Here is a 26,890-nt window from a genome sequence, read left to right as displayed (position 1 = left end):
CGGGAAGATGCCACATGCCGCTGAGCAACTAAGCAAGTGTGCAACAACTACTGAGCCTGCGCTCCAGAGCCCGCGAGCCACAACTACTGAGCCCACGTGCCACAACTACTGAAGCCTGTGTGCCTACAGCATGTGCTCCACAACAAGAGAAGCCACTGCAATGAGAAGCCTGTGCACCGCAATGAAGAGTAGCCCCCGCTCACCACAGCTAGAGAAAGCCCATGTGCAGCAACGAAGACCCAACGCAGCCAAAAATAAAAAAAAAACAAACAAGAGAAGAATACATATTCTTTTCACATGCACATGAAACATTTACCAATATAGATCATATTCTAGACCATAAAACTAATCTTAATAAAAGGATTCGAGTCATAATACAAAATATCAATATGTCCCCGACTGTAATACAACTAATTAGAAACCAATAGAAAAATATTTGGAAAGTTCCCAAATATGTGAAAACTAAATGTCACACTTCTAAACAATCCACGAGTCAAAGAAGAAATCAAAACGAAAATTAGAAAATATTTTTAATTGAATAAAAATGAAACAACAGCAAATGAGAAACTGAGCTAATGCTAAAGCAGTACTTAGGAAGAAATTTATAGCACTGAATGCCTATATTAAAAAGTAAGAAAAGTCTCGAAACAATGACCTCATCTTTCATCTTAAGGAACCAGAAAAAGAAGAGCAAGTTAAATCCAAACTAGACACAAGAAGCAAATAAAGATCAAAGCAGAAATCAATGAAATAGAAAGTATAGAAACAACAGAGAAAGTCATTGGAATCAAAAGCTGGTTCTTTGAGAGTATATCAATAAAACTGATAAGCTTTTAGCCTGACTGAGAGAGAAGATATAAATTAGCAATATCAGAAATGAGAGAGGTAACATCACTGTGGATTCCACAGATAATAAATGGATAATAAGGAAATTTTATAAACACTGTTATCCCTCTGAATTTGACAACTAAGGTGAAATTCCTTAGAAGACACAAACTACTAAAGCTCACTCCAAAAGAAACAGATAACCTGAACAAACCTGTATCTATTAAAGAGATGGAATTTGTAGTTAAAAATCTTCCCATGAAGAAATATTCAGGATGATAATTTACAGGTGAATTAAACCAAATATTAAAAAGGCAATAATGACAATTCAAACAAACTTTTCCAGAACACTGAAGAGGAAAGAATATTCCCCAACTCATACTATGAGGCCAGCATTGCACTGATACCCAAACAAGACAAAGACATTACAAGAAAACTACAGACTAATATCCTTCATGAATATAGATGTAAAAATTATAAACAAAATATTAGCCAAATGAATGCAACAATATATAAAAAAGATAAACTAAATCATAATGATGAAGTAGATTTCATCCCAGGAATGCAGGGTTGGGTTAACATTAGATAATCAACCAATATAATTCATCATATTAATAAACTAAAAAAATCATCTCGATAGACATAGAAAAAACATATGACATAATCCAACATCCATTCCTGATTAAAAACCAAAACAAAATGAAACTAAGAATAAAACAGAACTTCAACCTGACACAGAACTGCAAAAAAACCTACAGCTAACATCACACTTAATGGTAAAAGACTAAATTCTGTCCCTCTAAGATCATGAAAAAGACAAAGAGGTCTGCCTACATCACTTCTATTTAACCTCAGACTGGGGACTGTAGTCATTGCAATAAAGCAAGAAAAATAAGTAAAATATATCCAGATTAGAATGGAAAAAGTGTCTTTATTCACAGATGGCATGATTGTCTATATAGAAAAGCCAAAGGACTATACAAGAAACCTATTAGAACTAATAAGTGTGTTTAGGAAAGTTGCAGTATACAAGATCAATATACAAATTTTTATTTTTATATACTAGCAATGAACAATCAGCATTGAAATTTAAAATAATACCATTAACAAAGCCATTATATATGAACTACTTATGGACAATTTTGACAAAAGATACAGAAGATCCATATGCTAAAAACTACAAAACATTGCAGAAAATTTTAAAGATTGAAAGGGGTTTACCTTGTTCATGAGTCTGAAGACTCACTAATGATAAGAGGTCTTTTATTTCTAAATTAAGCTGTAAATTCAAGGCCAATCAAAACCTTAGCAGACTTTTTGTTGGAATTGACATACTGACTCTAAAATTCATACAAAGATGCAAAGACTTAGAATAGTCAAAATAATTTTGGAACAGTAGAACAAAGCTGGAAGATTGAAACTACCTGATTTCAAGACTATAATAAAGCTACAGTAATCAAAACAGTGTGATAGACAGATCAATGGAACAGTATAGAGCTCTGAAATAGACTCACACATAGGAAAAACTGATTTGTGACAATAGTGAAAAGGCAATTCAGTGGTGCTTTTTTTTTTTTCAACAAATGGTGTCAGGATAATTGAATACCCCTGTTAAAAAATGAAATTTAACCCATACCCCTACCCACATACAAAAATTAACTCAAAATGTGTCATAAACCTAAATATAAAACCTAAAATTTCTGGAGGGAATCTGCAACCTTGCAAAGATTTCCTAGATAAGACACCAAACTCAACCCATAAAAGAATGGGCAAATTGGACTAAATAAAATTTAAATCTTCTACTCCTGAAAAGATACAGCTAGAAGAATGAAAAGCTAAGCTACAGACTGGAAGAAAATATTTGCAAAACACACATCTGATAAAAGACTTTTATCATGAATATATATCCTAAAACTAAGGGAGCTGTAATACTCCGTGGGGTTTCTGCTATGGTGGCAGTAGGGAGTAGAGCTAGAGGTATAATTATAAACTTGAGATTTTGGAGAAATTTTGAGCTCAGAAATTAGGACAGTTTAGGCTTGTCACCTGGGAGTCTGTGTTCAGAATGCAGGGTGAGGGGTACTTCTATTTTGGAGGAATTAGATAAATGAAACAGGAAAGCAGTTAAGTTGGGTTTGGAGTGGGTGTGGGTAGAACAGTAATGAAATGGGATTGTGGAACAGACCTGGTTTCTCAGTAACTAAGGGAAATGAGAGTACTTGTTCATAGCATGGATTCAAAACTAAAAGAAATAAGCACAATATTAGATCAAAAAAATTGCAGGGGAAACCAAAAGATATGGGCAAATTCTAAAATTCTACTTTATTTTTTAATCATGTAGCACATGTAGGTGCCTGTGCACCTATAACCTGAATAACCACTGACAGAGAACCTTATTCAATTTTAGAAAATGTGGCTTAGCCTTACAAATAAGTCAAAACTTATTCACATGTGACACTTACTCTTTTCACAAAATGCTGACCACATTTTTCTAGAATATTATTCAATTTTCAATGGTTTTTCAATTCTTGTTATTAAAATAGAGAAAGAATATCTTTTGGATACTATTCTTCCCTTAACACTTTGTAAATTCTCATTGCCTTAAGGAGGCCTTTAAAAGAAGGGCTTTGCGGGCAGCTGCATTACATGAGAAAATAAAGGGGTAGGAGAGGCTGAGACTGGAATAAGAGCAAAAAACTACTGAACATGTGATAGACAGAGAGAATGTAATATGACTATTTGAAACCACTATTTCTATGTACAAAAATTCAGGGGGGGGCCCTCCTAGTTTCTACCATGAAATTCCTCCATGTAGCAATATAGTTTTAAGTGATGGACAGAGAATGAGAGCACAACAGGAATAAGGGTGCTAAACAGAAAGATCAGGGAGGGAACTTCCCTAGTGGTCCAGTGGTAAAGACTCCACGCTTCCAATGCAGTGGGCGTGAGTTTGATCCGTGGTCTGGGAACTAAGATCCCACATGCTGCATGGCACAGCTTAAAAAATAAATAAATAAAAATAAAAATACAGGGGAGAAGTTCTGCTCTTAGACACTTGCTCCAGGAAGAGAAAACTCTTTTCCCCTTAAGAAGAGAAATAGGATAAAAGTGGTTTGACGGCCCTCTCTCTGGGGGATTACTATGCGGAATGCTTTTTACCAATTCAAGCATATTAAAACCAAAATCAATTTGTCTCCCAGACACCTATTCTCATAAATTCTACTATAAAACAATGTTGATAACTTTGTAATGTAACATTACAGCAATACTTAGAATATTATATTAAGTGGATGTACATATATATTTTTCATGCATGTCTTTTCAGTGGCAGTGGTTTTCATCTTCTGGCTTTGTGTGTGTTTGTGTGTGTGTGTGTGTGTGTGTGTGTGTGTGTGTGTGTTCATCTCAAGCTGTCACTGGACATTTCCACTTGACTTTTTTTGATACCTCCAACTTAATTTCAACCTTAACCTTTTGATCTCCAACTTAACCTATTTGAACAAAACATCTACTGACTTTCCTTAACTCCCTTTACTTGTTCCTCTCCCCCATCTGCTTAGGTATCTAGTCACTCCATTTTGTTAATCCTTCCTTTGTAATTTCTCTCATTCATTTCTTTTTTCTTTTTTATGGTGATCCTCTATTCAGGGCTTTTCAATCTTGTGTTTATATCACAAATCTTCAAATTGGTCTTTCTTTTCAGAGCATGAGATGGTGTGGAGACTGGATAAAGGAATGATTTTACTGCCTCCAGACATGCCAAGTATGCTCACACAAAGGAAGTTCAGGAAGGGTAAGTTCAGACCAACCTAGGTGAGATACTTTGGGGTGGAGTGGGCAGAGGAGTCACAGAAGAATTGCTGAAATCCTTACTCCTTGGAAACCGGAGTTGGAGTTGGAGATGCTTACTGCCAGGCAGGGTGAGGAGAGCTGAGTGAACTGAGGCAAGGAGGTCAGAGGTACAAATCAGGGATTGAGGTTGTAATTCCTGGTCCTTGGTACATGTAAGGTCAGAGTAGGGTCAACCCTTCTTGATACTCTGCCCTTAATGTTTGTTTCACTTATTTATGCTTCAACTAGAAGTACTATAAGTTTGTTGAGGACAGATACTTTTCTTATAACTTATGTGAGGAACACAATATTTTATGGGACTAGTATTGCTGCTATTACAGATATTATTTGAATATTCTTTATTTAAGAGTAAACTCTTTCAGCTCCTCTTTGAGGCCCTTAATTTCCATCCAGATTCTCTTTGGAGCTGTTTATTTAGTCATTAATGGTTCTTTGAATTAAATCATTTACCTTAGAGTTCATAGGACTTCCTCTTCAGGAAAGAGGATACCAAAAGAGACCATCTTCAGGAAAAAGATGTGTCCTAAATATGAAGAATTCAACAATGTTGCCATGAAATACTACAGATTTTCTTTTTCAAGTTTGTGTTTGAAAGCATAATGGGTGACTTATTTTTCTTAGCATTTAAAAAAGAAAAAATTTGGACTCATTTGGCCATGAAACAAACATCTTTGTGTCTCAAGATCATCTCTTAATTTCTCATTTTAATTTCCCTCACAATCTTGTGAGTTGCTATAATATTTTATGGTATTTTAGTTGATATAAAATATTATTATGGCCTCCTTACCAATACCAATTTGAACTTTAATATTGACCATTCTTAGCAGTTCTTTTCTCACTATTTTTAAAACTAAAAGCATTTTTGAAAGAAAAATTCAAATAAAAATTTCATTTTTGTTTCAAGTAATCTACTTTTGCTACAAATAAGTGGCTCTGAAGACCCTCCTAATAAGTTTCTCAGTTACTTGCTTAGCTGTTAGTCTGCTGAGGCTGGATGTACATATGTTCCAAAAGCCAGTTTATGCCTGAAGTTCACTCTGTAGTAGATTACTCTTCAGCCCATGTATCATAAGAATTTAGACATTAAACCTCAAGGTAGGGGATAATATTATATAGAAACATAGCCAAATGAGCTTTGTTTCAAATCTGAGACAGAAATCCATCAAACCATCTATTCATCAATATTTTCTTAATACCACATTATAGCTATTAGATCAAATCAAATGTGGAATAACAAGATAAAAAAATTTTAACCCTAATTTGTTTTCGGTCCTTTAACTCTTGACTACCCACTGACTGCTTCTTCACTGTTAATTTTAAATTATATGAAACACTAAGCATTGAATGAGCATTCAGGAAATGTGGTTGTGAGGCCCTGCACTACAGATAATTTTCTGGATGATCTTGGGTGAGTCATTTAATCTCTCCAGTTCTTTTTTTTATTTTATGTTTTTATACAGCAGGTTCTTATTCATCATCAATTTTATACACATCAGTGTATACATGTCAATCCCAATTGCACAATTCATCACCCCCCCCCACCCCCCTGTCTCTCCAGTTCTTAATCTCTTCACCTAAAAATGAGGAACTTGGAGTGTTAGATTATTTCTAAGCTTCCTTTGACTCAAAAAGCCTATGAGTCTATTCTTCAAGAAATTTTAATTAATTAGAGCTGACCTCTTGAAATTAACATCATTAATTGAAGGAACCTAACTGAATTTCATTTCTTTCTATGACAAAATTGGACACAGTGATACTAAGTACCATCAAAAGGGCAGTGGGGAGTTACACTTACCTCTAATATTTTCTACTGATTCAAGTGGGAATGCCAAGGTATTCTTGCTTCCAGTCTGATTCAACCTTAATAAAAGACAGGACTCTTTTTTAGGAAAAGAATTGATTCTTGGGTTAAATCAACGTGTGCATTAGTGGATCATTGTCAGAGACTGACTTCTTAGTGCTCTATTCTTGGCCTGTTGCCCTTTTAAACATTTTTGTTAGTGATCTGAAGGAAACATTTTCCAAATCAAACTTGGGAGAAATATCTAATATATTAAGGCAACAGAATCAGATTTCAGAAGAATCTCAATGAGACTTTAAAAAATAGGCCAAAAGCACGAAGATAGACATTCACAAGGGACAAAGGTTAAGTCCGATATTTGGTTCCAAAAACATCAGCTATCCAAATAGAGAAAGGAGAAGAACTAGTCTGACAGTAGTTGCATCTTCCCCTCTCCTTTCCTTTCCCTCCACCTCGCATTCTAGCTCAACGAAGCCCCACGCGGAGCTGGAGATGACGGCACTGCACAAAGTCTTAAAACGTGAGTACATGCTTGACCTGCATCAGCAATAGTGTTCAGATCAAAGAGAGAAAGTGCACCCCCTATATCCTCTACAAATCAAGCCTCACCTGCAGATACAGATCAAGTTTGGGGCAACCTACTTAAGGCCGTGATGAATCATTCTTGATACACGCCGAGTTGGCTATTGTGCATAAGTAATTTGAAGCCAAGTCATATAGAGAGTGCTTGAAGGTCTAGGGAGTCTGGTTTGGAGAGGCGTAAACGCAGGAAGGACGAGCACCTTTTAGCAGAAAGCAGGGTCAGGGAAAACTGCCACCGACAGCAGTTGGCTGGCTGCTCGCCTAATGAGGAAGTGCGAAGGCGTGGCCCCCCCAGCGTGCCGGGTTGGCCTAGAACGCCGGAAGGGGCGGGGCGGGCCCGAGCGCCGTCGGAAGTGGCCTGCGGGACGCCTTGCTTGCGGTCAGGCCTACGCGCGTTCCGTGGGCCCAGCGCGATGGTGACGTTCCGTGACGCGTCAGTGGTTGCCGGCGCACGGTGTGGGCGTTCGGAGTCGGGCGGCTCCTCTCTTCGAAGCACCTCTGCTCGGGAGCGGGCGGCTGCGACTGCACCTTGGGCAGCCGTCCGGGCCGAGAACCATGAGCCCCGGGGGCGCAGGCTGCTCCGCCGGGCTGCTGCTGACAGTCGGCTGGCTGCTCCTGGCGGGCCTCCAGTCAACGTACGGGATCAACATCACCGCGGTCCAGGATCCCAACTTGGCCAACGAGGGCGAGGGCGAGGACGAGGGCGAGAACGAGGTCGAGGAGGAGGCTGAAAACGACAGCGAGGCCGAGAACGAGCCCCAGGCTGAGGCCGAGGAGGATGGTGAGTGTGGGAGTCTCCGTGGCGGGGACCCGCAGGCACCCCTTGAGGGTCAAGCCTTCCCTGCTCTTTGAGGACGATGAGAACTATCCAAGTTAACATCTGTAGAGCTCGCTCTCAAAACCAACCCCAAATTTATACATTATCGCACACCTCATGGCCTTAAAAAAAAGATGTGCTAATTCTCCAAGACCAGAGCAAGATAAACGAGCACATGTATAGAAATTGCTACAGAAATACTGCTAAATATTGCTCTGAACAAGGGAATAGATGCTTATTTTTTTAAGCATCAGAGAGTAGCTTCCCACCACGGGGACCGATTTTCATTCCCCTTGCAGTTATGTTTTTTCCTTTCCATTGCAGTTTTTTTTTTTTTTTTTTCTTGAAGTTCCAAATTGCCTGAGGTCTTCCTCCTTTTCACATTTGCACTGTGGGTTAGAACTCAAGGGAGTTCCGAATTCTCCTCACGGTGCCACGTCTAGATAGACCAAGATGCTGACAGAATTCCCCGGAAGCCCCGTGTCAGCTTCATGCAGCCTCCACCCTCGAGCCCCTCTGCAGTGTGATAGTGTTTTATTTGTAAGTTCAACTTTGAGTCACAAAGGAACGGTGGCAGTAGAAAACACCAATAAAGGGATCCAACTAGAGGCTTTGTTAGATGATATAATAATACATGTTAACCAACGAAGACTGAGCCTGTGTTTGATACATAAATTTGCCTTATTCTCCTGGCTCACTAAGCAATAAAACTTGACAAGCTGTGGTACATGTTACATTGATTAGTAACTCACGTGCTTGTAGGTAAAAGGTCAGTTGCAGGTTTGCAGCCATCTAAAGGAGAATACTTCCCTTCCCTCCATAAATGACCCAGCTGAGATTCTTTTAAATATCCTTGGCAGTCTTATGTCTCCTATACGTACAAAGTAGGTGCTGTATTTATTAGCCATTCTTTTATTTCCTGATGACGGATAGTGACCCTCAGCGACATAAAGAAATTGACTATCTGATGTTAATGGTGGAATTGAGGTTTGTACTGCCTTGATAACATTACATTTCAGAGAGCTTGGAGAAGTCCTTGACTTTGGAAATATGAAAAAGAGGACTAGGGTAGAAAAGAACATGTTCTAAAGCGTAGTAGCTATTGCTTCTCTCTAGTTTTAAAAGTAATTAACAATTCAAACTGGTCAAGGGATAGTTCTAGCTGTAAATGCTAGAGTTTAGGCTAAACCCAGGTGATGGAGTTATAATGCCTTAGATTCAAATTTGTGTTTCATAATGTACCAGCAGAAGGTATCCAAGCATTTCAAGCAAAAATGTCAATTCAGAATTGATCAGTCATAGTCCAAATGATTTCACAAAGTCAATATTGATTTACTTATATATACATCAATTGTATATTTGCTTGCTGTATATTCAAGGCACTGTATTTGGTGCTTATAAGTATAGAAGTGTTTATGAAAAATTACAATAATCAAAATAGGAAAAAATCTTAGAATTATATGAAATTAATAAGTACAAAATGAATGAAGTGTGAATGAGGTTATGCTATCTTCAGCATGCTTGTAGGGCTAAACAAGTTACAGAATGCTTGCATGCACGTTATCATGTTTAATTCTTATAATAATCAGATAAGTTCTCCTTTCCAAATTTTGCAGAGGGGTTAAATAGGCCTGACACAGTTGAAGGAATTTGCCCAAACTCAGAATAGCTAATTAGTGGTAGAGTAGCAATTTGGACTCCAGTTTTGATGCATATTCCCATGTAATATTGTTGCCTCAAGACATAATGCCTTTTAAAAATTACCTTCTAGTACCTCATTTAATATTTATTTTTATTGAGCTTCTAGTCCTAATCTGAGTTATGAAGAATTGATTATATACTACAGCTAGTGGAATTCATGTCAAATTTCAGAACAATTAGAAAAAGAGAAACATGAGATTTAAAACCAACAATATTTAGCTACTCGAATACTTATATATTCCTAGATTATCCTGCTAAATAAAGTGTCGAAATAAATTCTTAGGAATAATTTACCATCTTAACCTGAGAATGAGTAGAACCAATCTATAACATAATTTTAATGAACACTTTGCATAACTACTTCTTTTCGGGTAGAAATAACTCACTCAAATTTTTTTGGAAAACAGAGAATAGAAAAAATTGGGCCCTATAATTGGCAGGCTTTTTTGTGTTTTTCTGACCTCCTATATAACTTTAACTCACCATGTATTACACTGATGAAAAACAGTATTTTTAAATTATGTACAAGGTTTAAATATAAATCTTTGTAAGTTATTTCCTAATTTAATTCTTCAAAGGTTTAGTTTTCTTTTGATTTAAACAGTAATAGAAGATGTACTAGGAATGACATTGCCTTTCTGATTTAATAAAACTTTAAAAATGTCTGCTTTCCATATGATAAGTGCTTGTATCCTCCATCCCCAAGTAAGAGTTCTTCACTTAGAAAAGTTTTCCTATGATTAAATAATATATTTTTGCATTTATGTTTAGTTTCAAATAGGACAGTAGTGAAAGAAGTAGAATTTGGGATGTGCACCGTTACATGTGGTAAGTAGCATAGAGCAGATAAATAACATTGTATTGAGGCGGGGGGGGGGTAAAAACAATGTGTACTCTCATTCATCTCTCACTGATTTCTATTTCTATTATCTATGATTTACACACAAAACTCAAACTGATTGCTTTACAAGGTAGGATATTTTCAGTTCATAACCTCTAAGTCTTACTTTAAGCCAACTCCCTATATGTATATTTTTTGGGGGGAGGGGCACATAAACTGCTTTCACCAAAGTAAAACTTTATCTCACAGATGTTCAGAAGATGAAAGATCTTCTGATGCATCTCACAGATGTCTTCCACATACTGTGCTGGCAAATCTATCAAGAAATTTACTTTATTTGTAATAATCTATTCTAAATAATACATTTTCCCAATTTATATGTCATGTCTTAGAGAAAAGAGGTATTGGCTTTGTGGGGAAAATAATATTCAAAGACTATGACTTATTTTGATCATTCCTTGAATAGAAATTGGACATAAAAATCTCTTACATGGGGGTGGGATTAAGACTACTCATGCTATAATAGACCAGTGTTTCTCAAACTTAAGTGTTCACCCTAGGTGCCTGAAGGGCTTGTTAAAACATGGATTGCTAGGCCTACTTCAAAATTTCTAACTCACTAGGCCTTTGAAGGGGTCTAAGAATTTGTATTTCTAAACAAGTTCAAAAATGATGCTGTTTTTTAAAAGACCATCTTTTGAGAACCACTATAGACTAGTGTGCTAAGAAGACAGTAGATAATTCACAATGAAATTAAGTTTATTCTAAATAGAACCTGCCTTGGAAAAAAGACAGTGACAGGAGGGAAGGACAAAAAGCAGAGGATAAGAAGACAGAAAGTCCATGCAGATATGGATCAGAACAATATGTACGTTTTTTATTTTTTGGTCAAAAATTGTGCCTGAATTGTTTTTGAGATAGCATTTTTTAAATGATGTTAAAATAGATCTAACATAAAATTTACTACTTTAACAATTTTTTAAATGTACAATTTAGTGAAATTAAGCACATTCACATTGTCATGCAATCATTACCACGATTCACCCCAGAACTTTTTCATCATCCCAAACTGAAACCTCCGCACCAATTCAACAATAATTCCCCACTCGCCCCAGCCCCTTTCAGCCATTATTGTACTTTCTGTATCTTGAGATAGTTTGAAACCTGTTTTTTACTTTAACTTCTTAGTGTGTCAGCGTCAGAAAATTAGAGGAATTCTGTGTAATAAACCTGTGTTTATTCATTTGCAAATTACATCTTCTGGCTGCTTACTTGAGAAATTTTCACAGGTAGAGAATTATTTTTATGACACTTCTAGTAATTGATACTGTCCTACTCTATTATTTAAAGATGTGCTTCAGGGACTTCCCTGGTGGCGCAGTGGTTAAGAATCCGCCTGCCAATGCAGGGGACACGAGTTCGAGCCCTGGTCCGGGAGGATCCCACGTGCCACGGAGCAACTAAGCCCGTGCGCCACAACTGCTGAGCCTGCACTCTGGAGCCCGTGAGCCACAACTGCTGAGCCCACGTGCCACAATTACTGAAGCCCGCGTGCCTGGAGCCCATGCTTCGCAATGGGAGAGGCCACTGCAGTGAGAGGCCCCTGTGCCACGGTGAGGAGTGGCCCTCGCTCGCCACAACTAGAGAGGGCCCACGCGGAGCAACAAAGACCCAAAGCAGCCAAAAATAAAATAAATAAATAAATTTTTTAAAAAAGATGTGCTTCAGAAATTATATATTATATTTGTTTATTCAGCAATTTTTTTTGTTTTCTGTTTTTTTATTTTTGCCTACTACGTTTCAGGTATTGTTATAAGTGCTAGGAATAAAGCAGTGAACAAAGAAGTGGAAACTCTCTGCCTTCAAAGAACATATTTTTTGGTAGGGGCAAAGAGATTAAAAGTGCCTTCTTTTTTTTTTTTTGGGTTTTTTAAAAAAATTAATTAATTAATTAATGGCTGTGTTGGGTCTTCGTTTCTTTGCGAGGGCTTTCTCTAGTTGCGGCAAGTGGGGGCCACTCTTCATTGTGGTGCGCGGGCCTCTCTTGTTGTGGAGCACAGGCTCCAGACGCGCAGGCTCAGTAATTGTGGCTCACGGGCCTAGTCGTTCCGTGGCATGTGGGATCCTCCCAGACCAGGGCTCTAACCCGTGTCCCCCGCATTGGCAGGCAGATTCTCAACCACTGCGCCACCAGGGAAGCCCCAGTGCCTTCGGTTTTTTAAGTAAAAATAAAAGGCACATTTTTCATTTTCACCAAGAACTTTATCGAACAACGTATTCACCCTTTTGCTCCAATACCTTCTGCCATTTTTCAGGCAACTTCATAATTCCATCTTCCCCAAACTTTTTATCTTTTTGAGTAAAGAACTGTTCCAGGTGCCTTTTACAGTGTTCCAGGGAATTGAAATTTTTTCCATTAAGAGACTTTTGTAAAGACCGAAATAAATGGAAATCTGTAGGTGCAACGTCTGGTGAATATGATGGATGAATCAGAGCTTCCCAGCCAAATTGTAACAGTTTTTGCCTGGTCATCAAAGAAGCACGCAGTCTTGTGTTATCCTGCTGGAAGATTATGCATTTTCTGTTGACTCATTCTGGACACTTCGTCGAGTGCCACTTTCGGTTGTTCTAATTGGGAGCAGTACTTGTTGGAATTAATCGTTTGGTTTTCCCAAAGGAGCTCATAATAGAGGGCTCCCTTCCAACCCCACCGTATACACAACATCACCTTCTTTGGATGAAGACCAGCCTTTGGTGTGGTTGGTGGTGGTTCATTTTGCTTGCCCCACAGCCTCTTCCGTTCCACATGGTTGCAATGTCCACTTTTCACTGCCTGTCACAATTTGTTTTAAAAATGGAACGTTTTCTTTAAACAAATGTTTTCATTACTTTTCAGTATGGTCAAGAAGGTTTTTTTTGCTTAACTTACCTGGAACCCAAACATCAAAGCGATTCACATAACCAAACTGGTGCCAATGATTTTCAGCGCTTGATTTGGATATTTTTGAGTATGTCGGCTATCTCCTGCATGGTATAACACTAATTCTTCTCAATTACTGTTTCGATTTGATTGCTGTCAACTTCAACTGGTCTACCTGACCGTGGAGCATCGTCCAGTGAGAAATCTCCGGCACGAAACTTCACAAACCACTTTTGACATGTTCAGTCGGTCACAGTACCTTCTCCATACACTGCACAAATCTTTTTGTGTGTTTCAGTTGCAGTTTTACCTTTCTTGAAATAATAAAGCATAATATGCCAAAAATGTTGCTTTTTTTCTTCCATCTTCAATATTAAAATGGCTACACAAAAATTCACCAATTTTGATAAGTCTTTTTTTAAATGCACACTGATATGACAGCTGTCACATACTATCTAACAAAATTGTTTCAAATGAAGTTAAAGACAACTAAGTGCTACTAGAGCCATCTTATGGAAAAGATCAAATGACCCTTTTGGCCCACCCAATAATATGCAAAACATGTAATATGTCAGATGGTGATAAGTTCTAAAAAGAAAATAAACCATAAAAGGCAATATTTCACATCTATAATTTTAAGTATTAAGATATCTTTTCAATTTATAACAACTATTTAAAGGAAAAAATGCTTTCGTGAAAATTCTGTTGAACCCCCAAAACAATATTTTAGTAGTCAAAAAGTTTTCTTTTCTTGGAATACACAGGCAGATTTTTAAGTATGGACTTACAGAAAATCTCACATCTACACACATCATTGCGATAAACTGTATCTGGCTAAATAAATAAATGCATAAAATACCTGCTTGGAAAATATGCATTTCAGAATAAGACTATGCCTCTATAGAGAAGTACCATTCATAAATTCAAGGGGAGCCATTCTGCACCCATTCTTTTTTTTTTTTTTTTTTTTTTTTTTTTTTTTTTTTTATACAAATTGACTCTTTTTTTTTTTTTTTTTAATTTTATTTATTTATTTATTTTTGGCTGCGTTGGGTCTTCGTTTCTGTGCGAGGGCCCTCTCCAGTTGCGGCAAGCGGGGGCCACTCTTCATCGCGGTGCGCGGGCCTCTCACTATCGCGGCCTCTCTTGTTGCGGAGCACAGGCTCCAGACGCGCAGGCTCAGTAATTGTGGCTCACGGGCCCAGTTGCTCCGCGGCATGTGGGATCCTCCCAGACCAGCGCTCGAACCCGTGTCCCCTGCATTGGCAGGCAGATTCTCAACCACTGCGCCACCAAAGGAAGCCCCTCTGCACCCATTCTTAAGCATCTCTTAATCAAAAGAGACCTTTCCCCCTCCAACCTTCCTTCTCTTTATCTTATATGGAGTACTCTCCTTTGTGTCTCAAAGTTTGGTCCACAGACTCGCTACATCAGCATCGACTGAGAGCTTGTTAGAAATGCAGAACCTCAGGACCTACTGCAGACCTACTTACTGAATCAGGATTCACATGTTAGTATGTCTCCAGGTGTTTTGCAAGCGCTCTGAAGTTTGAGAACCGCTGTTATAAGCCATCTCTAGACTTCAACTTTCCTTTGCCTTAAGAATGGGTTTTATGATTAACATCTTGCAGGGACTGAAAGAGGGAATCTGGTAGAAAGGATATCAAGATGGACTATTCCTTAGCCTGTGACAACACAGTCTTATCACAGGTCATTTATCACAGGACATGTTCAGCACGTCACTGAACCAGCTTTTATCATTTCCCTCAATTCTGGTGATGGTAGGGCAAACTCAGTGGAGATCTGAGATCAGTCAGTAAAGACGTGATTTCTTGCTATGAAATGTGTGGCAATTCTAATGAGAGTATCTTTTTGGAAATGGAGATTTGGTCATTAGTAGTCTGTCCTGATGTATTTAATACAGGGATTTTTTACCAATTTCGATATTAAAACGCATCATTTATGTTAAAATGTAATTTTTGTAATTTCCTCTGCAAGCTCAACCCACCCCACCCCCCCAAAAAAAGTTCCATGGTTAAATAAATTTGGAAGATCCAGTGTACTACTGTATTTCATCAAATCTAAGACTTTCTTGGCTGTGATAATCACATTTTATGCATCTCTAAAAAAGGAAAAATGCTGCCATTCTTGACACGCTGTCAATTCTAAGATGCATTCTGATTTCAAAGATGTTAAAATGTAAAAATTTTACATCTTAGATCAATGAAAGTTTCCACATAAAAGCACATTAATTTACTAACATATTAAAAGTTCCCCTAAATTTCTGAGGAAAGAGGTTCCTTTCATTTTAATGTAATATATAATTTCCAAATGTATATAACCATGGAATCCTTTTTCTTATGGTAACAACCAGAGGAACTAGTGTTTCATGTAACTCGCTTTGGAAAATGCTGTTTTATGAAATAATTCAAAATGAGGGACCTAAAAATATCTAAATGTTATTACCCTGAATTTAGGAATTTAATTTCTGAAATTAGGAGAAAAGTCTCAAAAAGACCTAGGTAGAAAAGTAATGGAACTCTGGAATTATTATTATTATTATTATTTTTTTAACATTTGCTGATTTCTTTTACCAAAGGTGTTGGTATAAGAGAAGTTATATTAACAAATGGATGCCCTGGCAGTGAATCCAAATGTATCGTACGGGTGGAAGAATGTCGTGGACCAGTCGATTGTGGCTGTGAGTTGGCCTATGTATTGGAGGGAGACTGAGGGGGAAGCATTTACTCTGGGGAAATATCCTTAACCTCAGGTTGCCGTGAGTGGAAGGAGGTGATCAAATGATATACTGAAAGGAATTCATAAGAAAACTTAAGCTTCCGCTTCTCTAGACAGTTACAACTCTTTCTACTTTTGCTTCACATTTTTTCAGTGATGTGTAAATTTAACATATTCTCTCTAGTACACTGGAACCATATTGCACTCAGGGTCTGTGGTTGAGGCTGTCCTCCAGTGAAACGCTTTTGACACTTTGGTCATGACAGCTTATCAGTAGATTGGTTAACCCTACATTGGGAACCTTGAGAGCCACTCTATACCACCTTTCACTAGTCTGAGATTCCATTATCTTTAAACATTGGAAGGGACGGCGTGTATGGGGCGGGAGGGGTATTCTGAACCTAAGCAGTAAATTGGAAGCCACTAGTAGATCTCAGAGTTTAATAGATCACTAAGTAGTTTGCCCTTGCTATCTCTTCTCCACGATTTATTCTGCTGAAGGAACAGACAGGTATGGTGTTTTCTACCTGCCTCTTTTGGCGACTTAACCTTTGATGCCTCTCTGCTCCTCTACAGTCAAACTTTCAGTAATACGTTTGCTAACTTCCAGCATGCAATTGGTTTTAAAGTTGGAAGTGACTTTTAAAAGTAGTATTGTGTATAAAGCAGTTTACAGTGCCCATTGGTATATATGTATTTAATTTTTCTTTTTTTCAGGGGGTAAACCAATTTCAGAAAGTCTTGAAAGTGTTAGGCTAGCATGTGTTCATACATCTCCTGCAAACCGTTTCAAATATATTTGGAGACTTCTAAGGCCAGACCAAGTGAGTAATGAATGTATGTAATTTGGTGCTTTCTAGTGAGTGATAAAATTTGTTTCCCAGTGCTTGATGACTCTCAGAAAACTTTCTCTTTAAAAGCAGTTTGCAAAAATGAAGTTAAAATCATACAACTTTATTATTATTGGGATTTAAATTTTTTCATTGCTTAGTGAGGCTAAGACTTTACATATGTCTTAGGGCCAGCTACTATCAGAACTTAAAAACACCTATTTTATATAAAGTGTTCTATTTTGGAAGCAAGAGTTTCATTTGTATATATAGTACAGACAGTACTGATAACAGTAGCTAACATTAATAGAGGGCTTATTCAGTGCCAGACATACACAAAGTGCTAGAGTTTCTTTTACTCACATAACAATCTATGAGGTAATTCCCATCATTATACCCATTTTACAGATAAGTACAGTTGTTGCTCAGTATGCTCAGGGGATTGATTCCAGGACCCCTTCAGATACCAAAACTGGGATGCCCAGTTCCTTATATAAAATGGAGTAGTATTTGCATATAACATAAGTACATCCTCCCATATACTTTAAATCATCTCTAGATTATTTATAATACAATGTAAATGCTATATAAATAGTTGTAAATAAAATGTAAATGCCAAGTAAATACTACTGTGCAACCAATTCAAGTTTTGCTTTTTGGAACTTTCTGGAATTTTTTTTCTGAATATTTTTAATCTATGGTTGGTTGAGTCCACTGACATGGAACCCAAGGATATGGAGGACCAGCTGCAGCTGAGATGCAGAGAGTAACTTGCCCTGCTTCACACAGGCAGGAAGTTGGTACTTGTTATCTGGATTATCTGACTTTAAAATACATGTGCATAATTAATTACTGTCCTAGACTGAGAGAAAGTGGCTCTTATTTTGTTACAAGAAATAAATTGTTTCCTGATCTTAAGTTTTCATGAAGAATGTTGTTACCTTTTTTTGCCTTTTAAAATAGCAGGCCATTATACTTGCAAATGATTCAGCAATCCTGGAGGTTCACAGGGATACTCACCCCAAGGCTTTTGAGTGTGAAACCTTGGATAATAATGAAATAGTAGCATCTATTAAATTCACAATCTATACAACAACTGGTAAGTACCCAACAATGTTTTGGTTTGCTTATATCTCAAACTTCAAAGCACATCAAAATCCCCTGGAGGTCTCATTGAAACACAGATCACTAGCCCAACCCCCATAATTTCTGATTCTGTAGATCTTTAGTGGAGCTGGCACAAGAATTTCCATTTCTAACAAGTTCCTAGGTGCTATTGGTCCAGAGATCACATTTTGGAACCACTAGTTTTATACCATTTAGACTTTTCTGCAAGGTAATACTTAATTCTTATTTTTCTCCACAAAGTAGAGTCAGATGTACCTCACTTTGGGAAACTGGTGTATTCCTGAAGTATATCCAAAGAACAGTCCTTTAACTTGAATTATATTCTTACTTTTACTTCTATCACAGAGGTGAAAATGGATACATAGAATTCTAAGGGATGCTTAACAAAAGTTTTGATACAGTAAAATAAATAAAATTAAGAAATCTTATGTCAAAGCATATCTTTTTAAAAATTATTCATTCGAAGACATTTTTTTATGAAACAATAATACAGTCCTCAGTATATGTCACAAAAGGCAAATCTTGACCCGAACATAATTTTACATGTTAGAAACTGTGCTTCCCTTGCAAAAAGGATCCATGTGCATGTCTTTTCAATTTAAACTATGATGTCTTCTATAGCCAAATAATTATTTCCTTTTGTTGAGTTGCTCTTAACCATTTTTATTGTTGTCATCTGTGTTTTTGGGTGTGTGAGGGGTTTGGTCACAAGTTCTTTTGAGAAGCCAATCAAGGCTCGGGAGGCTTTTCCCGGAAAAATACCCACATATACTAACATGCCAAAAGTTACCCATAATTTTAAGAGAGTTCATGGATTTCTTGAAGCTATTTCTCAATCCCAAGTAAAGAACTTAAGCTGCAGTCTAGAGAAGCATAACACCCTTTATTGAACTGGAAACAAGCTAAGGTGTTTTGGGGGTGATTTTAAAAAATAAACTATAACTTTCTTTGATGTGTTGTTCAGTGTCCTTAAAAAAACCATCTTTATGGTGAAAGCTAATAACCTTACTCCTATGTTGGGATAACAGGTGTTATTAAAAGGATAATTTCAATAAAGTGCTATAAAAGGCCAAAAAGGACCAAACATCATCAACTAAATAGTATCTCAGTGAGTCATAGTTCAGGATATTAAAGGGTTCAAAGGCCAATCTCAGTTACTGTCCCCACAGCTTGGTCCCTGTTAGGACGGCTTAGTAGTGCTTAGCTCTTCCTGTGTTAGAAGGCAACATGTGTAAGCTAAGGGCTGGAGCACAGACCCCAGTGTCAGCAAGTAAGACAAAGTTGATTTTTCTCTCCTGTAGCTGTCCAAGGCTGGTGGGGTAGCTCTGCCATCTCAGCACATGCACTGGTTAAAAGACAAAATGTTTTCAGAAAACTTTGGTATTTATTAGTTTCTTTTAAAAAGGACAATTGGGTATACCGCTGTGACAGACCCTCTTGGCTCTTTAGACATCAAACAAATATTTTGGCTATAAATGTCCACACAATATGGTACTGGCTTGAAACAAATGCATGATTGAAATATTTTCAGGGTAAATATGGTTTAATTAATGAAAATGTCCCATCCATTCTCTCATATAACAGGTTTTTCACTTCCACAATAGTTGTCTTTCATAGTTAGGCATGGTTTTGATTGAATTATGTCCCCCTGAAAAGATACTTTCAAGTCCAAACTCCTAGAACTTCAGGAATGTGACTGTGTCTGGAAATAGGGTAGTTGCAGATGTAATTAATTCAGTTAAGACAAGATCATACACACTAGAGGAGAGTGGGCTTTTAATCCAATATGACTAGTGTCCTTATAAGAAGAAGGAAATTTAGACACAGAGACACAGAGAGAGAGAGAGGAGAATGTATGTGAAGACTCAAAGACACGCGGGGAGAAGACAGCCATGTGAAGACACACAGAGATTGGAGTTATGCTGTCACAAGCCAAGGAACATCTGGGGCTACCAGAAGCTGGAAGAGGAAAGGAAGGATCCTTCCCCAGAGCCATTGGAGAGAGCATGGCCTTACCATCACCTTTGTTCAGACGTTTATCTTCCAAAACTGTGAGACAATATATTTCTGTCGTTTTTAAGCCACCTAGTTAGTGGTACTTTGTTATGGTGGCCCTAAGAAACTAATATAAACATAAACTTAGTTTTTCTAAAAAGTGAGAGCATCGAAATTCAGCCTGTTTTTCATCAGAAAATCTCAATAGAAATGCAGACTATTTTTTTATTAGATGCAAAAGTAATCGAAGGGACCCTTGCAAGAAGACTACCATTGAAATGAAGCAAAATCTTTATACCTCTCATTCTCCACCTTCTCTTGGCTAGTATTGCAGGGTAGTAGATAAATGGAAAGAAATTTTGCATTTCTTCTTCTCAAGTTTTAATCCTAAAAGGTTTTTTAAAATTTGAGCTTAAAAACTCCCACTGCTTCTATAAATCTAAAATTACCAAAAATAAAAAGATTTTTAAAATTCAACAATGTTGGAATATAAATATGATATAAATTGTCTATCATACTTGGAACTATTTAGCGAGATTACTAAATTCAGTTTATAGCTCTAGAATTACCAAGGAAAATGGAAAATTATACTCCATGGTGTTTAAAGAATAGGAAGAAAATCCAGATGAATAAGCAGTTGAGATTGCCCATATATGAGACTAATTCTGTTAGAGTGGTACTTACCAAAATATTAAAATACATAAAACATAGCTTGCACAAATCATTATATCTCCCTGGATGTTGGTTTACTTATCTGTATAAAAGTTGTATAAGATGATCTTTCTGGCCCTTCCCCACATGAATCTTTTATGAGTCTATGATTTAGGGACCAGGAAGAGCCAAAAGAAAGCAACATAATTCACAGAGTAAGTAATGCTTGATATAAATTGAATTTTTATCAGTTTACAATGTAGCAGTGTTATAATGCATATGGTAGACTGGTCATGTCTCCGTAATAGCATTATTTTCAGGAAGAACAGAAAGATACGGGAGAGAATGCTGATTTAAAAGTGGTGTTTGGCTATTCGTATGAAGAAGAATGAGCTTCAATTCCTACTTTACAATGTATACAAAAATTAGATGTATTATAGTCCTAAATGTAAAAGCTAAAACCATCAAGCTTAAAAAAGGAAACAGAAGAGAGTATCTGTATGATTCAGGAGTAGGCAAGTGTTTCTTTTTAGACATGACCAAAAACAATCACCATAAAGGAAAGATTGCTAAATTAGGCTTCATCAGAATTAAAATCTTCATCTTCAAAAAATGGTGTTGAGAAAACTGGACAGCCACATGCAAAAGAATGAAAGAAGGTCACTATCTTACATCATACACAGAAATTAACTCAAAATGGATTAAAGACTTGAATGTAAGACTTAAAACCATAAAATTCCTAGAAAAAACATAGGCAGTAACCTTATTGATATAGGTCTTAGTGATATTTTTGTAGATCTGACTCCAAAGACAAGGGAAACAAAAGCAAAAATAAACAAATGGGACGACATCAAACTAAAAAGCTTCTGCACAGCAAAGGAGACCATCATCAAAACGAAAAGACAACTTATGGAATGGGAGAAGACATTTGTAAATGATATCTCTGATGAGGGGTTCATAGCCAAAATATATAAAGAACTCACACTAATCAACATCAGCAACAACAAAAAACAAACAACCTGATTAAAAATTGGGCAGAAGATCTGAATAGACATTTTTTCCAAAGAAGACATACAGATGGGCAACAGGCACATAAAAATATGCTTGACATCACTAATCAGGGAAATGCAAATCAAAACCACAAAGAGATATTACCTTACACCTGTTAGAATGGCTATTATCAAAAAGGACAAGAAATAACAAATGTTGGAGAGGATGTGGAGAAAAGGAAGCCCTTGTGCACTGTTGGTGCAGCTACTATGGAAATCAGTATGGAGATTCCTCAAAAAATTAAGAATAGAACTACCATAAGACACAGCTATTTCGCTTCTGGGTATTTATCCAAAGAACATAAAAACACTGATTCAAAAAGATAGATGCACCTCTGTGTTCACTGCAGCATTATTTACAATAGCCAAGATATAGAAACCACCTAAGTGTCCACTGATGGACGAATGAATAAAGATGTGGTATATATACATACAATAGAATACTATTCAGCCATAAAAAAAAGAATGAAATCCTGCCATTTGCAACAGTGTGGATGGACCTTGAAGGTATTAATCCTAAGTGAAGTAAGATAGAAAAAGACAAATACAAAGATTTCACTCATATGTGGAATCTAAAAAAACAAACAAAACAAAAACACACTCATAGATACAGAGAGCAGATTACTGGTTGCCAGAGGGGAAGGGAGTTCAGGGGTGGGTGAAATGGATGAAGAGGGGAGTGCAGCTGTATGGTGATGGGTGGTAACTAGACGTGGTGGGGATCACTTTGTAGTGGATACAGATGTCAAATTATAATGCTGTACACCTGACACTTAACGTTAAAATGTTTAAAACTTCAGCTCTTTAAAAGGAATCATTAGAAAAATGAATAGGCAAGCCAAAATCTGGGAGAAAAAAATTTATAAAACATATACAGCAAGTACAGTCAGTCTGGGAAAAGATCTTGCAGTTTCTTGGAAAACTAAGCATACCTCTACCCTATGACCCAGCAGTTCCACTCATAAGTATTTACCCAAGAGAAATGGAAATGTATGTTCACAAAATGACTGGTGTGAGAATGTTCATAGTTTATTTATAATAACCCCAAACTGAAACAGCATAGGTGTCCATCAGTAGGAGATTGAATAAACTAATTGAGGCATACTACCCAGTAATAAAAAAGGAAAAAACTATTGGTACATGCGACAATATGGTTGAATCTCCAAAACATTATACTGAGTAAAAAAGCCTTACACAAAAGAATGCGTAATGTATGTTTCCATTCCTATGAAGTTCTAGAATAGGCAGAACTAATCTATGGTGGAAAAGAAAATCAGGATAGTAGTTGTCCCTAGAGGTTGGGGCAGGGATTAACTGGGAGGGGCTCAAGGAAACTTTGGGGGTATAGTAATATTCTGTGTATATTCAGGGGTTTGAATTATATATGTCTGTTTGCATTTGCCAAAACTAAATAAATGCACATTTAAGATCATTGTGCAATTTGGTGTTCATAAATTTTACCTCAAAAGAAAAAATATAAACAAATATTGAACTCTAGTTAATGATATGCCTGTTGAAGAATTTTGTAGGAAGTGTGCAGACATCAGCAAATTATCTTGAAATGCATCAAAAAATAAGATGAATCACTGGATTGAGAAGAGTTTGGATAGAGGGATAGTTAAAATGTTGATGGTAGTGTCTAGGTGGTGGGATGTTTATTGTCAAATGCTTTGAACTTTTCTGTGTGTTTGAAAAGGACATTTCTAACACGCAGAGCAAGTTCATTAATAACTTTGTTTCCACTAATTCTTTCTGTATTTTTCTAGAGTTGTTTTTCAAATATAAAGTTTCCATTTAGATATCCATTTTCTTTTATTTTCCAGTAGTAATAATCATCAGGTGTTTTTTTCTCTAGAATTGCAGATGAAAAGATCAAGCCGACCAGACACTGATGCAGTCCTAGTTTTTGTTCTGACCATAGGAGTTATTATGTGTATATTCGTGATCTTTCTACTGATGTTCATAATTATAAACTGGTAGGTGAAGGACTGAAACTAAGCCATCACCCTTGATTGATGTCCTCCTTGTCTGCCCCTCCCTGTCTGTGAATCCAAGGCCCTGTCCATGATGCTTCTCACATGGGTTTTGAAACTGTCCAACTCTCTTCATCCCTCCTGAGACTCTCCTAGTTCAAGCTACCTAATCTCATGACTTGATCCCCAGCCATGAGAAAGCTTTTAAATGCAATTTTTACAATTTTACATAGTAGTTGCTAAAGAAAAAAGTTTATTGAATTAATATATGTGTTGTCTAGTTGTAGTTATCACAACTTTAAAACTTGGTTATTGTAACCTACTAATTCATTTATATGAGAATATTTCTAATACCTACATGAGTATCACCCCCTGGTACATCTGAGGGCTCATCTACTATCACAATGCAGCTGGTGCACCACACACTAAAAATAAATCATGACTAAGGAGGCACTTCTATATATAGAAAACTAAATATAAATCTATTTAGTTTTCATTTCATAAAAGATTTAAAAAATGTTTTTCTTCCAGGGCGGCAGTCAAAGATTTCTGGGGGGCAAAAGCTTCGACAACTGAGATGCAGTCTGAGCTGAGTTCAATGAGATACAAAGATTCAACCTGTCTTGACCAATCACCAACAGAAATACCTGGACATGAAGATGATGCTTTAAGTGAATGGAATGAATGATGTATGGATGATATATAGCAAACCAAAGGAGATTAGGGCATATCAGATTCATTATTATAAAAATAAAATATATAGTGAAATACTTTACCAATATTGTAAGTGATTTATTATAGTCTGAAGGTAATGCAATATATGAAGGGGCTGTTTTAATCAGTGCATTGTTGTGGTGGAGTTATCAAAAAGTTTTAAATTTGTTCTCAACATTTACCATTTCAAGTAATCACTTGGTAGCTTTTATCTAGAGGCACACGCACAAAATCTTTTAAACACATTTTTGATCACTTTGATCACTTCTGAGGTGACTTGCCTGTTCTGTCACAAACAAGAAAAAAATATATAGAAGATGCCTTGCATATTAGACTTTCTCCCCGCTGGGAGCACTGGATTGAACTTGCTTAAAGCAAACCATACTTTAGAATCTCTGCAGGGCATGTGACATACAAAGCATCACTTTTAACACATGAAATAATAATAATGATAACAGCCAACACTTAGTAGCTACTATGTGCCAAGCATTGCTCAAAGCATTTTACATGTATTAAGTGATTTAATTATGATCACATATAGGAAGTATATAAGGAAGAACTGAGGAGGAACTTGGGCATGGCTGAGTAAATGACATGAATTTAACATGCCCTGTAATTCTCACAGGAACAGTGCATTAAGGAGTTTTGCATGACCACTGGTAAGTACCTTCATTGTGTTTGGTATGCGGGCGATAACATCTCAAAACTTATATCTGGATATCATCACTGGCTTTTTGTGCTGTGTCATTATGTGATACAGTTGTGGTCAACTATCAGACAAGATAAGACATTAGATAATTTGATTTGGTAGACTTCATCAGAAATTAATTTTCAGAGTCTATGATAGTAGCACAAAATACACTTAATTTTTTGTTTAGATGAACTGTATGCCAACTTCATTGCTATCACTATGGGATTTATCTGATGAAAGCACTAACTCCGCACATCTGTGAAAAAGTCATTGTAAATGGGCATTTATGGTATACCTCCCTCTGGTAGCCTAGACAGAGGCTGTGTTGCGGAATTATCCATGCTTTTTGTTATACAGCATTTGTATTTGAGAGAAGCAATGAAGAATTGGGTGGAAAATTATTTTGTTATCTGTTGTAGGAATTCCACTAGAGATTTTAAGTGAAGAGAAATTGTTTTCATAAAATCTTTCAAAAGAATTTTTTTGTGTGTGTGTGACACCCCTTCTTCCCCCATATAAGTGTGGGGGGAAAAAATAAGCCTTCCCACTTCTTATTCCTGATTAAGTATGGTCATGTGACTACTTCTGGCCAATGAGTTATGAGCCCAAATTTCAAATGTCACTTTCAGTCTAGAACATTTCACTGTGAAAACATCCAAAGCTCACCCTTCTCTCTGCTAGAGCACCCAGAAATGTTTAGATGGTGGCTGCTCTGACACAAGGAAGACCACATGGCACAGGACCTCCAGTCAATGAACAGTGGATATGTAGTGTGAGAGAGAAATAAACTGTTATTTTAAGCCACTGAGGGTTAGAGGCTGTTTGATACAGCAGCCTTAGTACGACTATCCTGAGTGACACGTGTTTTCTGAAAAATAAGTTTTCATGGTCAAATGAGTCAAAGACTTCTTCAGTACAGGACTTCCCATCAATGTGTTATATACATTGTGACTCTCCAACAAGGGGATATAGGCGCAGTATTTTCCTAACTTATTGGTGGTCTGTGGAACAAAATTGAAAGCCTGCCATACCAACTCAGAAACACACTTTTGAGCAGGACTCTCTGATAGGTCTGTCTACGAGGAGTCAAGGCTCAGTGAGGTAGTCTTTCATAATGTATAACACACAACAAGTCAGCAATGCAGCTTGACAACAGTAGCACCTTGCCTCTTAGATCTTTCGGTGTTACTTAGACCTTTCACTCATCCAGACCCACCTTGATGGACTTTCTTGAAATCATCCTCCTAAGACCACAGCTCCTCTCTTAAGTACTATGACCACACTGCATTAAGTTCAAATAATCGACAAATCTTATATTGAAGTGGATTATAATATGTTCCAGGTCTCCATGAACTCACTTCAGATCTCATGAAAACCCTCTGTCTTTTGCCACTTGGTCATGGTCTGTGTGTAAGGGGATCTCTCGCTGCCATGTGCCATGGGGTCTCTGTTGCACATCACTAAAGATTAATGGGGCCAGTGACTTCCCTCTCCAGGCAGACCAGGCCAGAGGCATCTTCTAGTTCCCATCTACTCCTAAATTCCAGACATCTGTTACTTTTCCTGGTCACCAAAATATCCACAAAAAAAGCCTTGAAGTTTGCATCTGGATCCAGGAGGTAAAAAAAATGTAAGCAATTATATACCAAAAAGAGACCTTCCTTTTGGACCCCAGGACATTGGTTTCTGCATATGCAGCAGCTAGATTTTGTGAAGCATTCAAATAACACCGTACTCACCAAGAGAGTCTTTTGTTTGTCCTTCCAATCAACTAACATTCA

At 37.1% G+C, this 26,890-nt stretch overlaps 1 protein-coding gene across 2 annotated transcripts in view; it reads left to right on the top strand.

The window, feature by feature from the left end:
• The window catches only part of SPACA1 (sperm acrosome associated 1), a 208,680-nt gene extending 184,203 nt beyond the window's left edge, over positions 1–24,477 (top strand). For both annotated transcript variants that reach the window (XM_082473991.1, XM_082473992.1), the window contains 8 exons: positions 4,529–4,618; positions 6,943–7,841; positions 10,350–10,406; positions 15,939–16,040; positions 16,796–16,902; positions 17,872–18,007; positions 23,587–23,707; positions 24,236–24,477. In XM_082473991.1, the coding sequence (XP_082330117.1) occupies positions 7,616–7,841; positions 10,350–10,406; positions 15,939–16,040; positions 16,796–16,902; positions 17,872–18,007; positions 23,587–23,707; positions 24,236–24,392 (906 nt within the window). In that variant the 5' untranslated portion in view covers positions 4,529–4,618; positions 6,943–7,615 and the 3' untranslated portion in view covers positions 24,393–24,477. The remainder of the gene's footprint in view (positions 1–4,528; positions 4,619–6,942; positions 7,842–10,349; positions 10,407–15,938; positions 16,041–16,795; positions 16,903–17,871; positions 18,008–23,586; positions 23,708–24,235) is intronic.
• Positions 24,478–26,890: the final 2,413 nt, after the last annotated feature.

This window comes from Balaenoptera physalus (genome assembly GCF_965194825.1).
Source record: "Balaenoptera physalus genome assembly, chromosome: 9".
NCBI lineage: Eukaryota > Metazoa > Chordata > Mammalia > Artiodactyla > Balaenopteridae > Balaenoptera > Balaenoptera physalus.
Note: the sequence above shows the minus strand (reverse complement) of the source record. Positions and strands in the feature narration are given on the sequence as shown.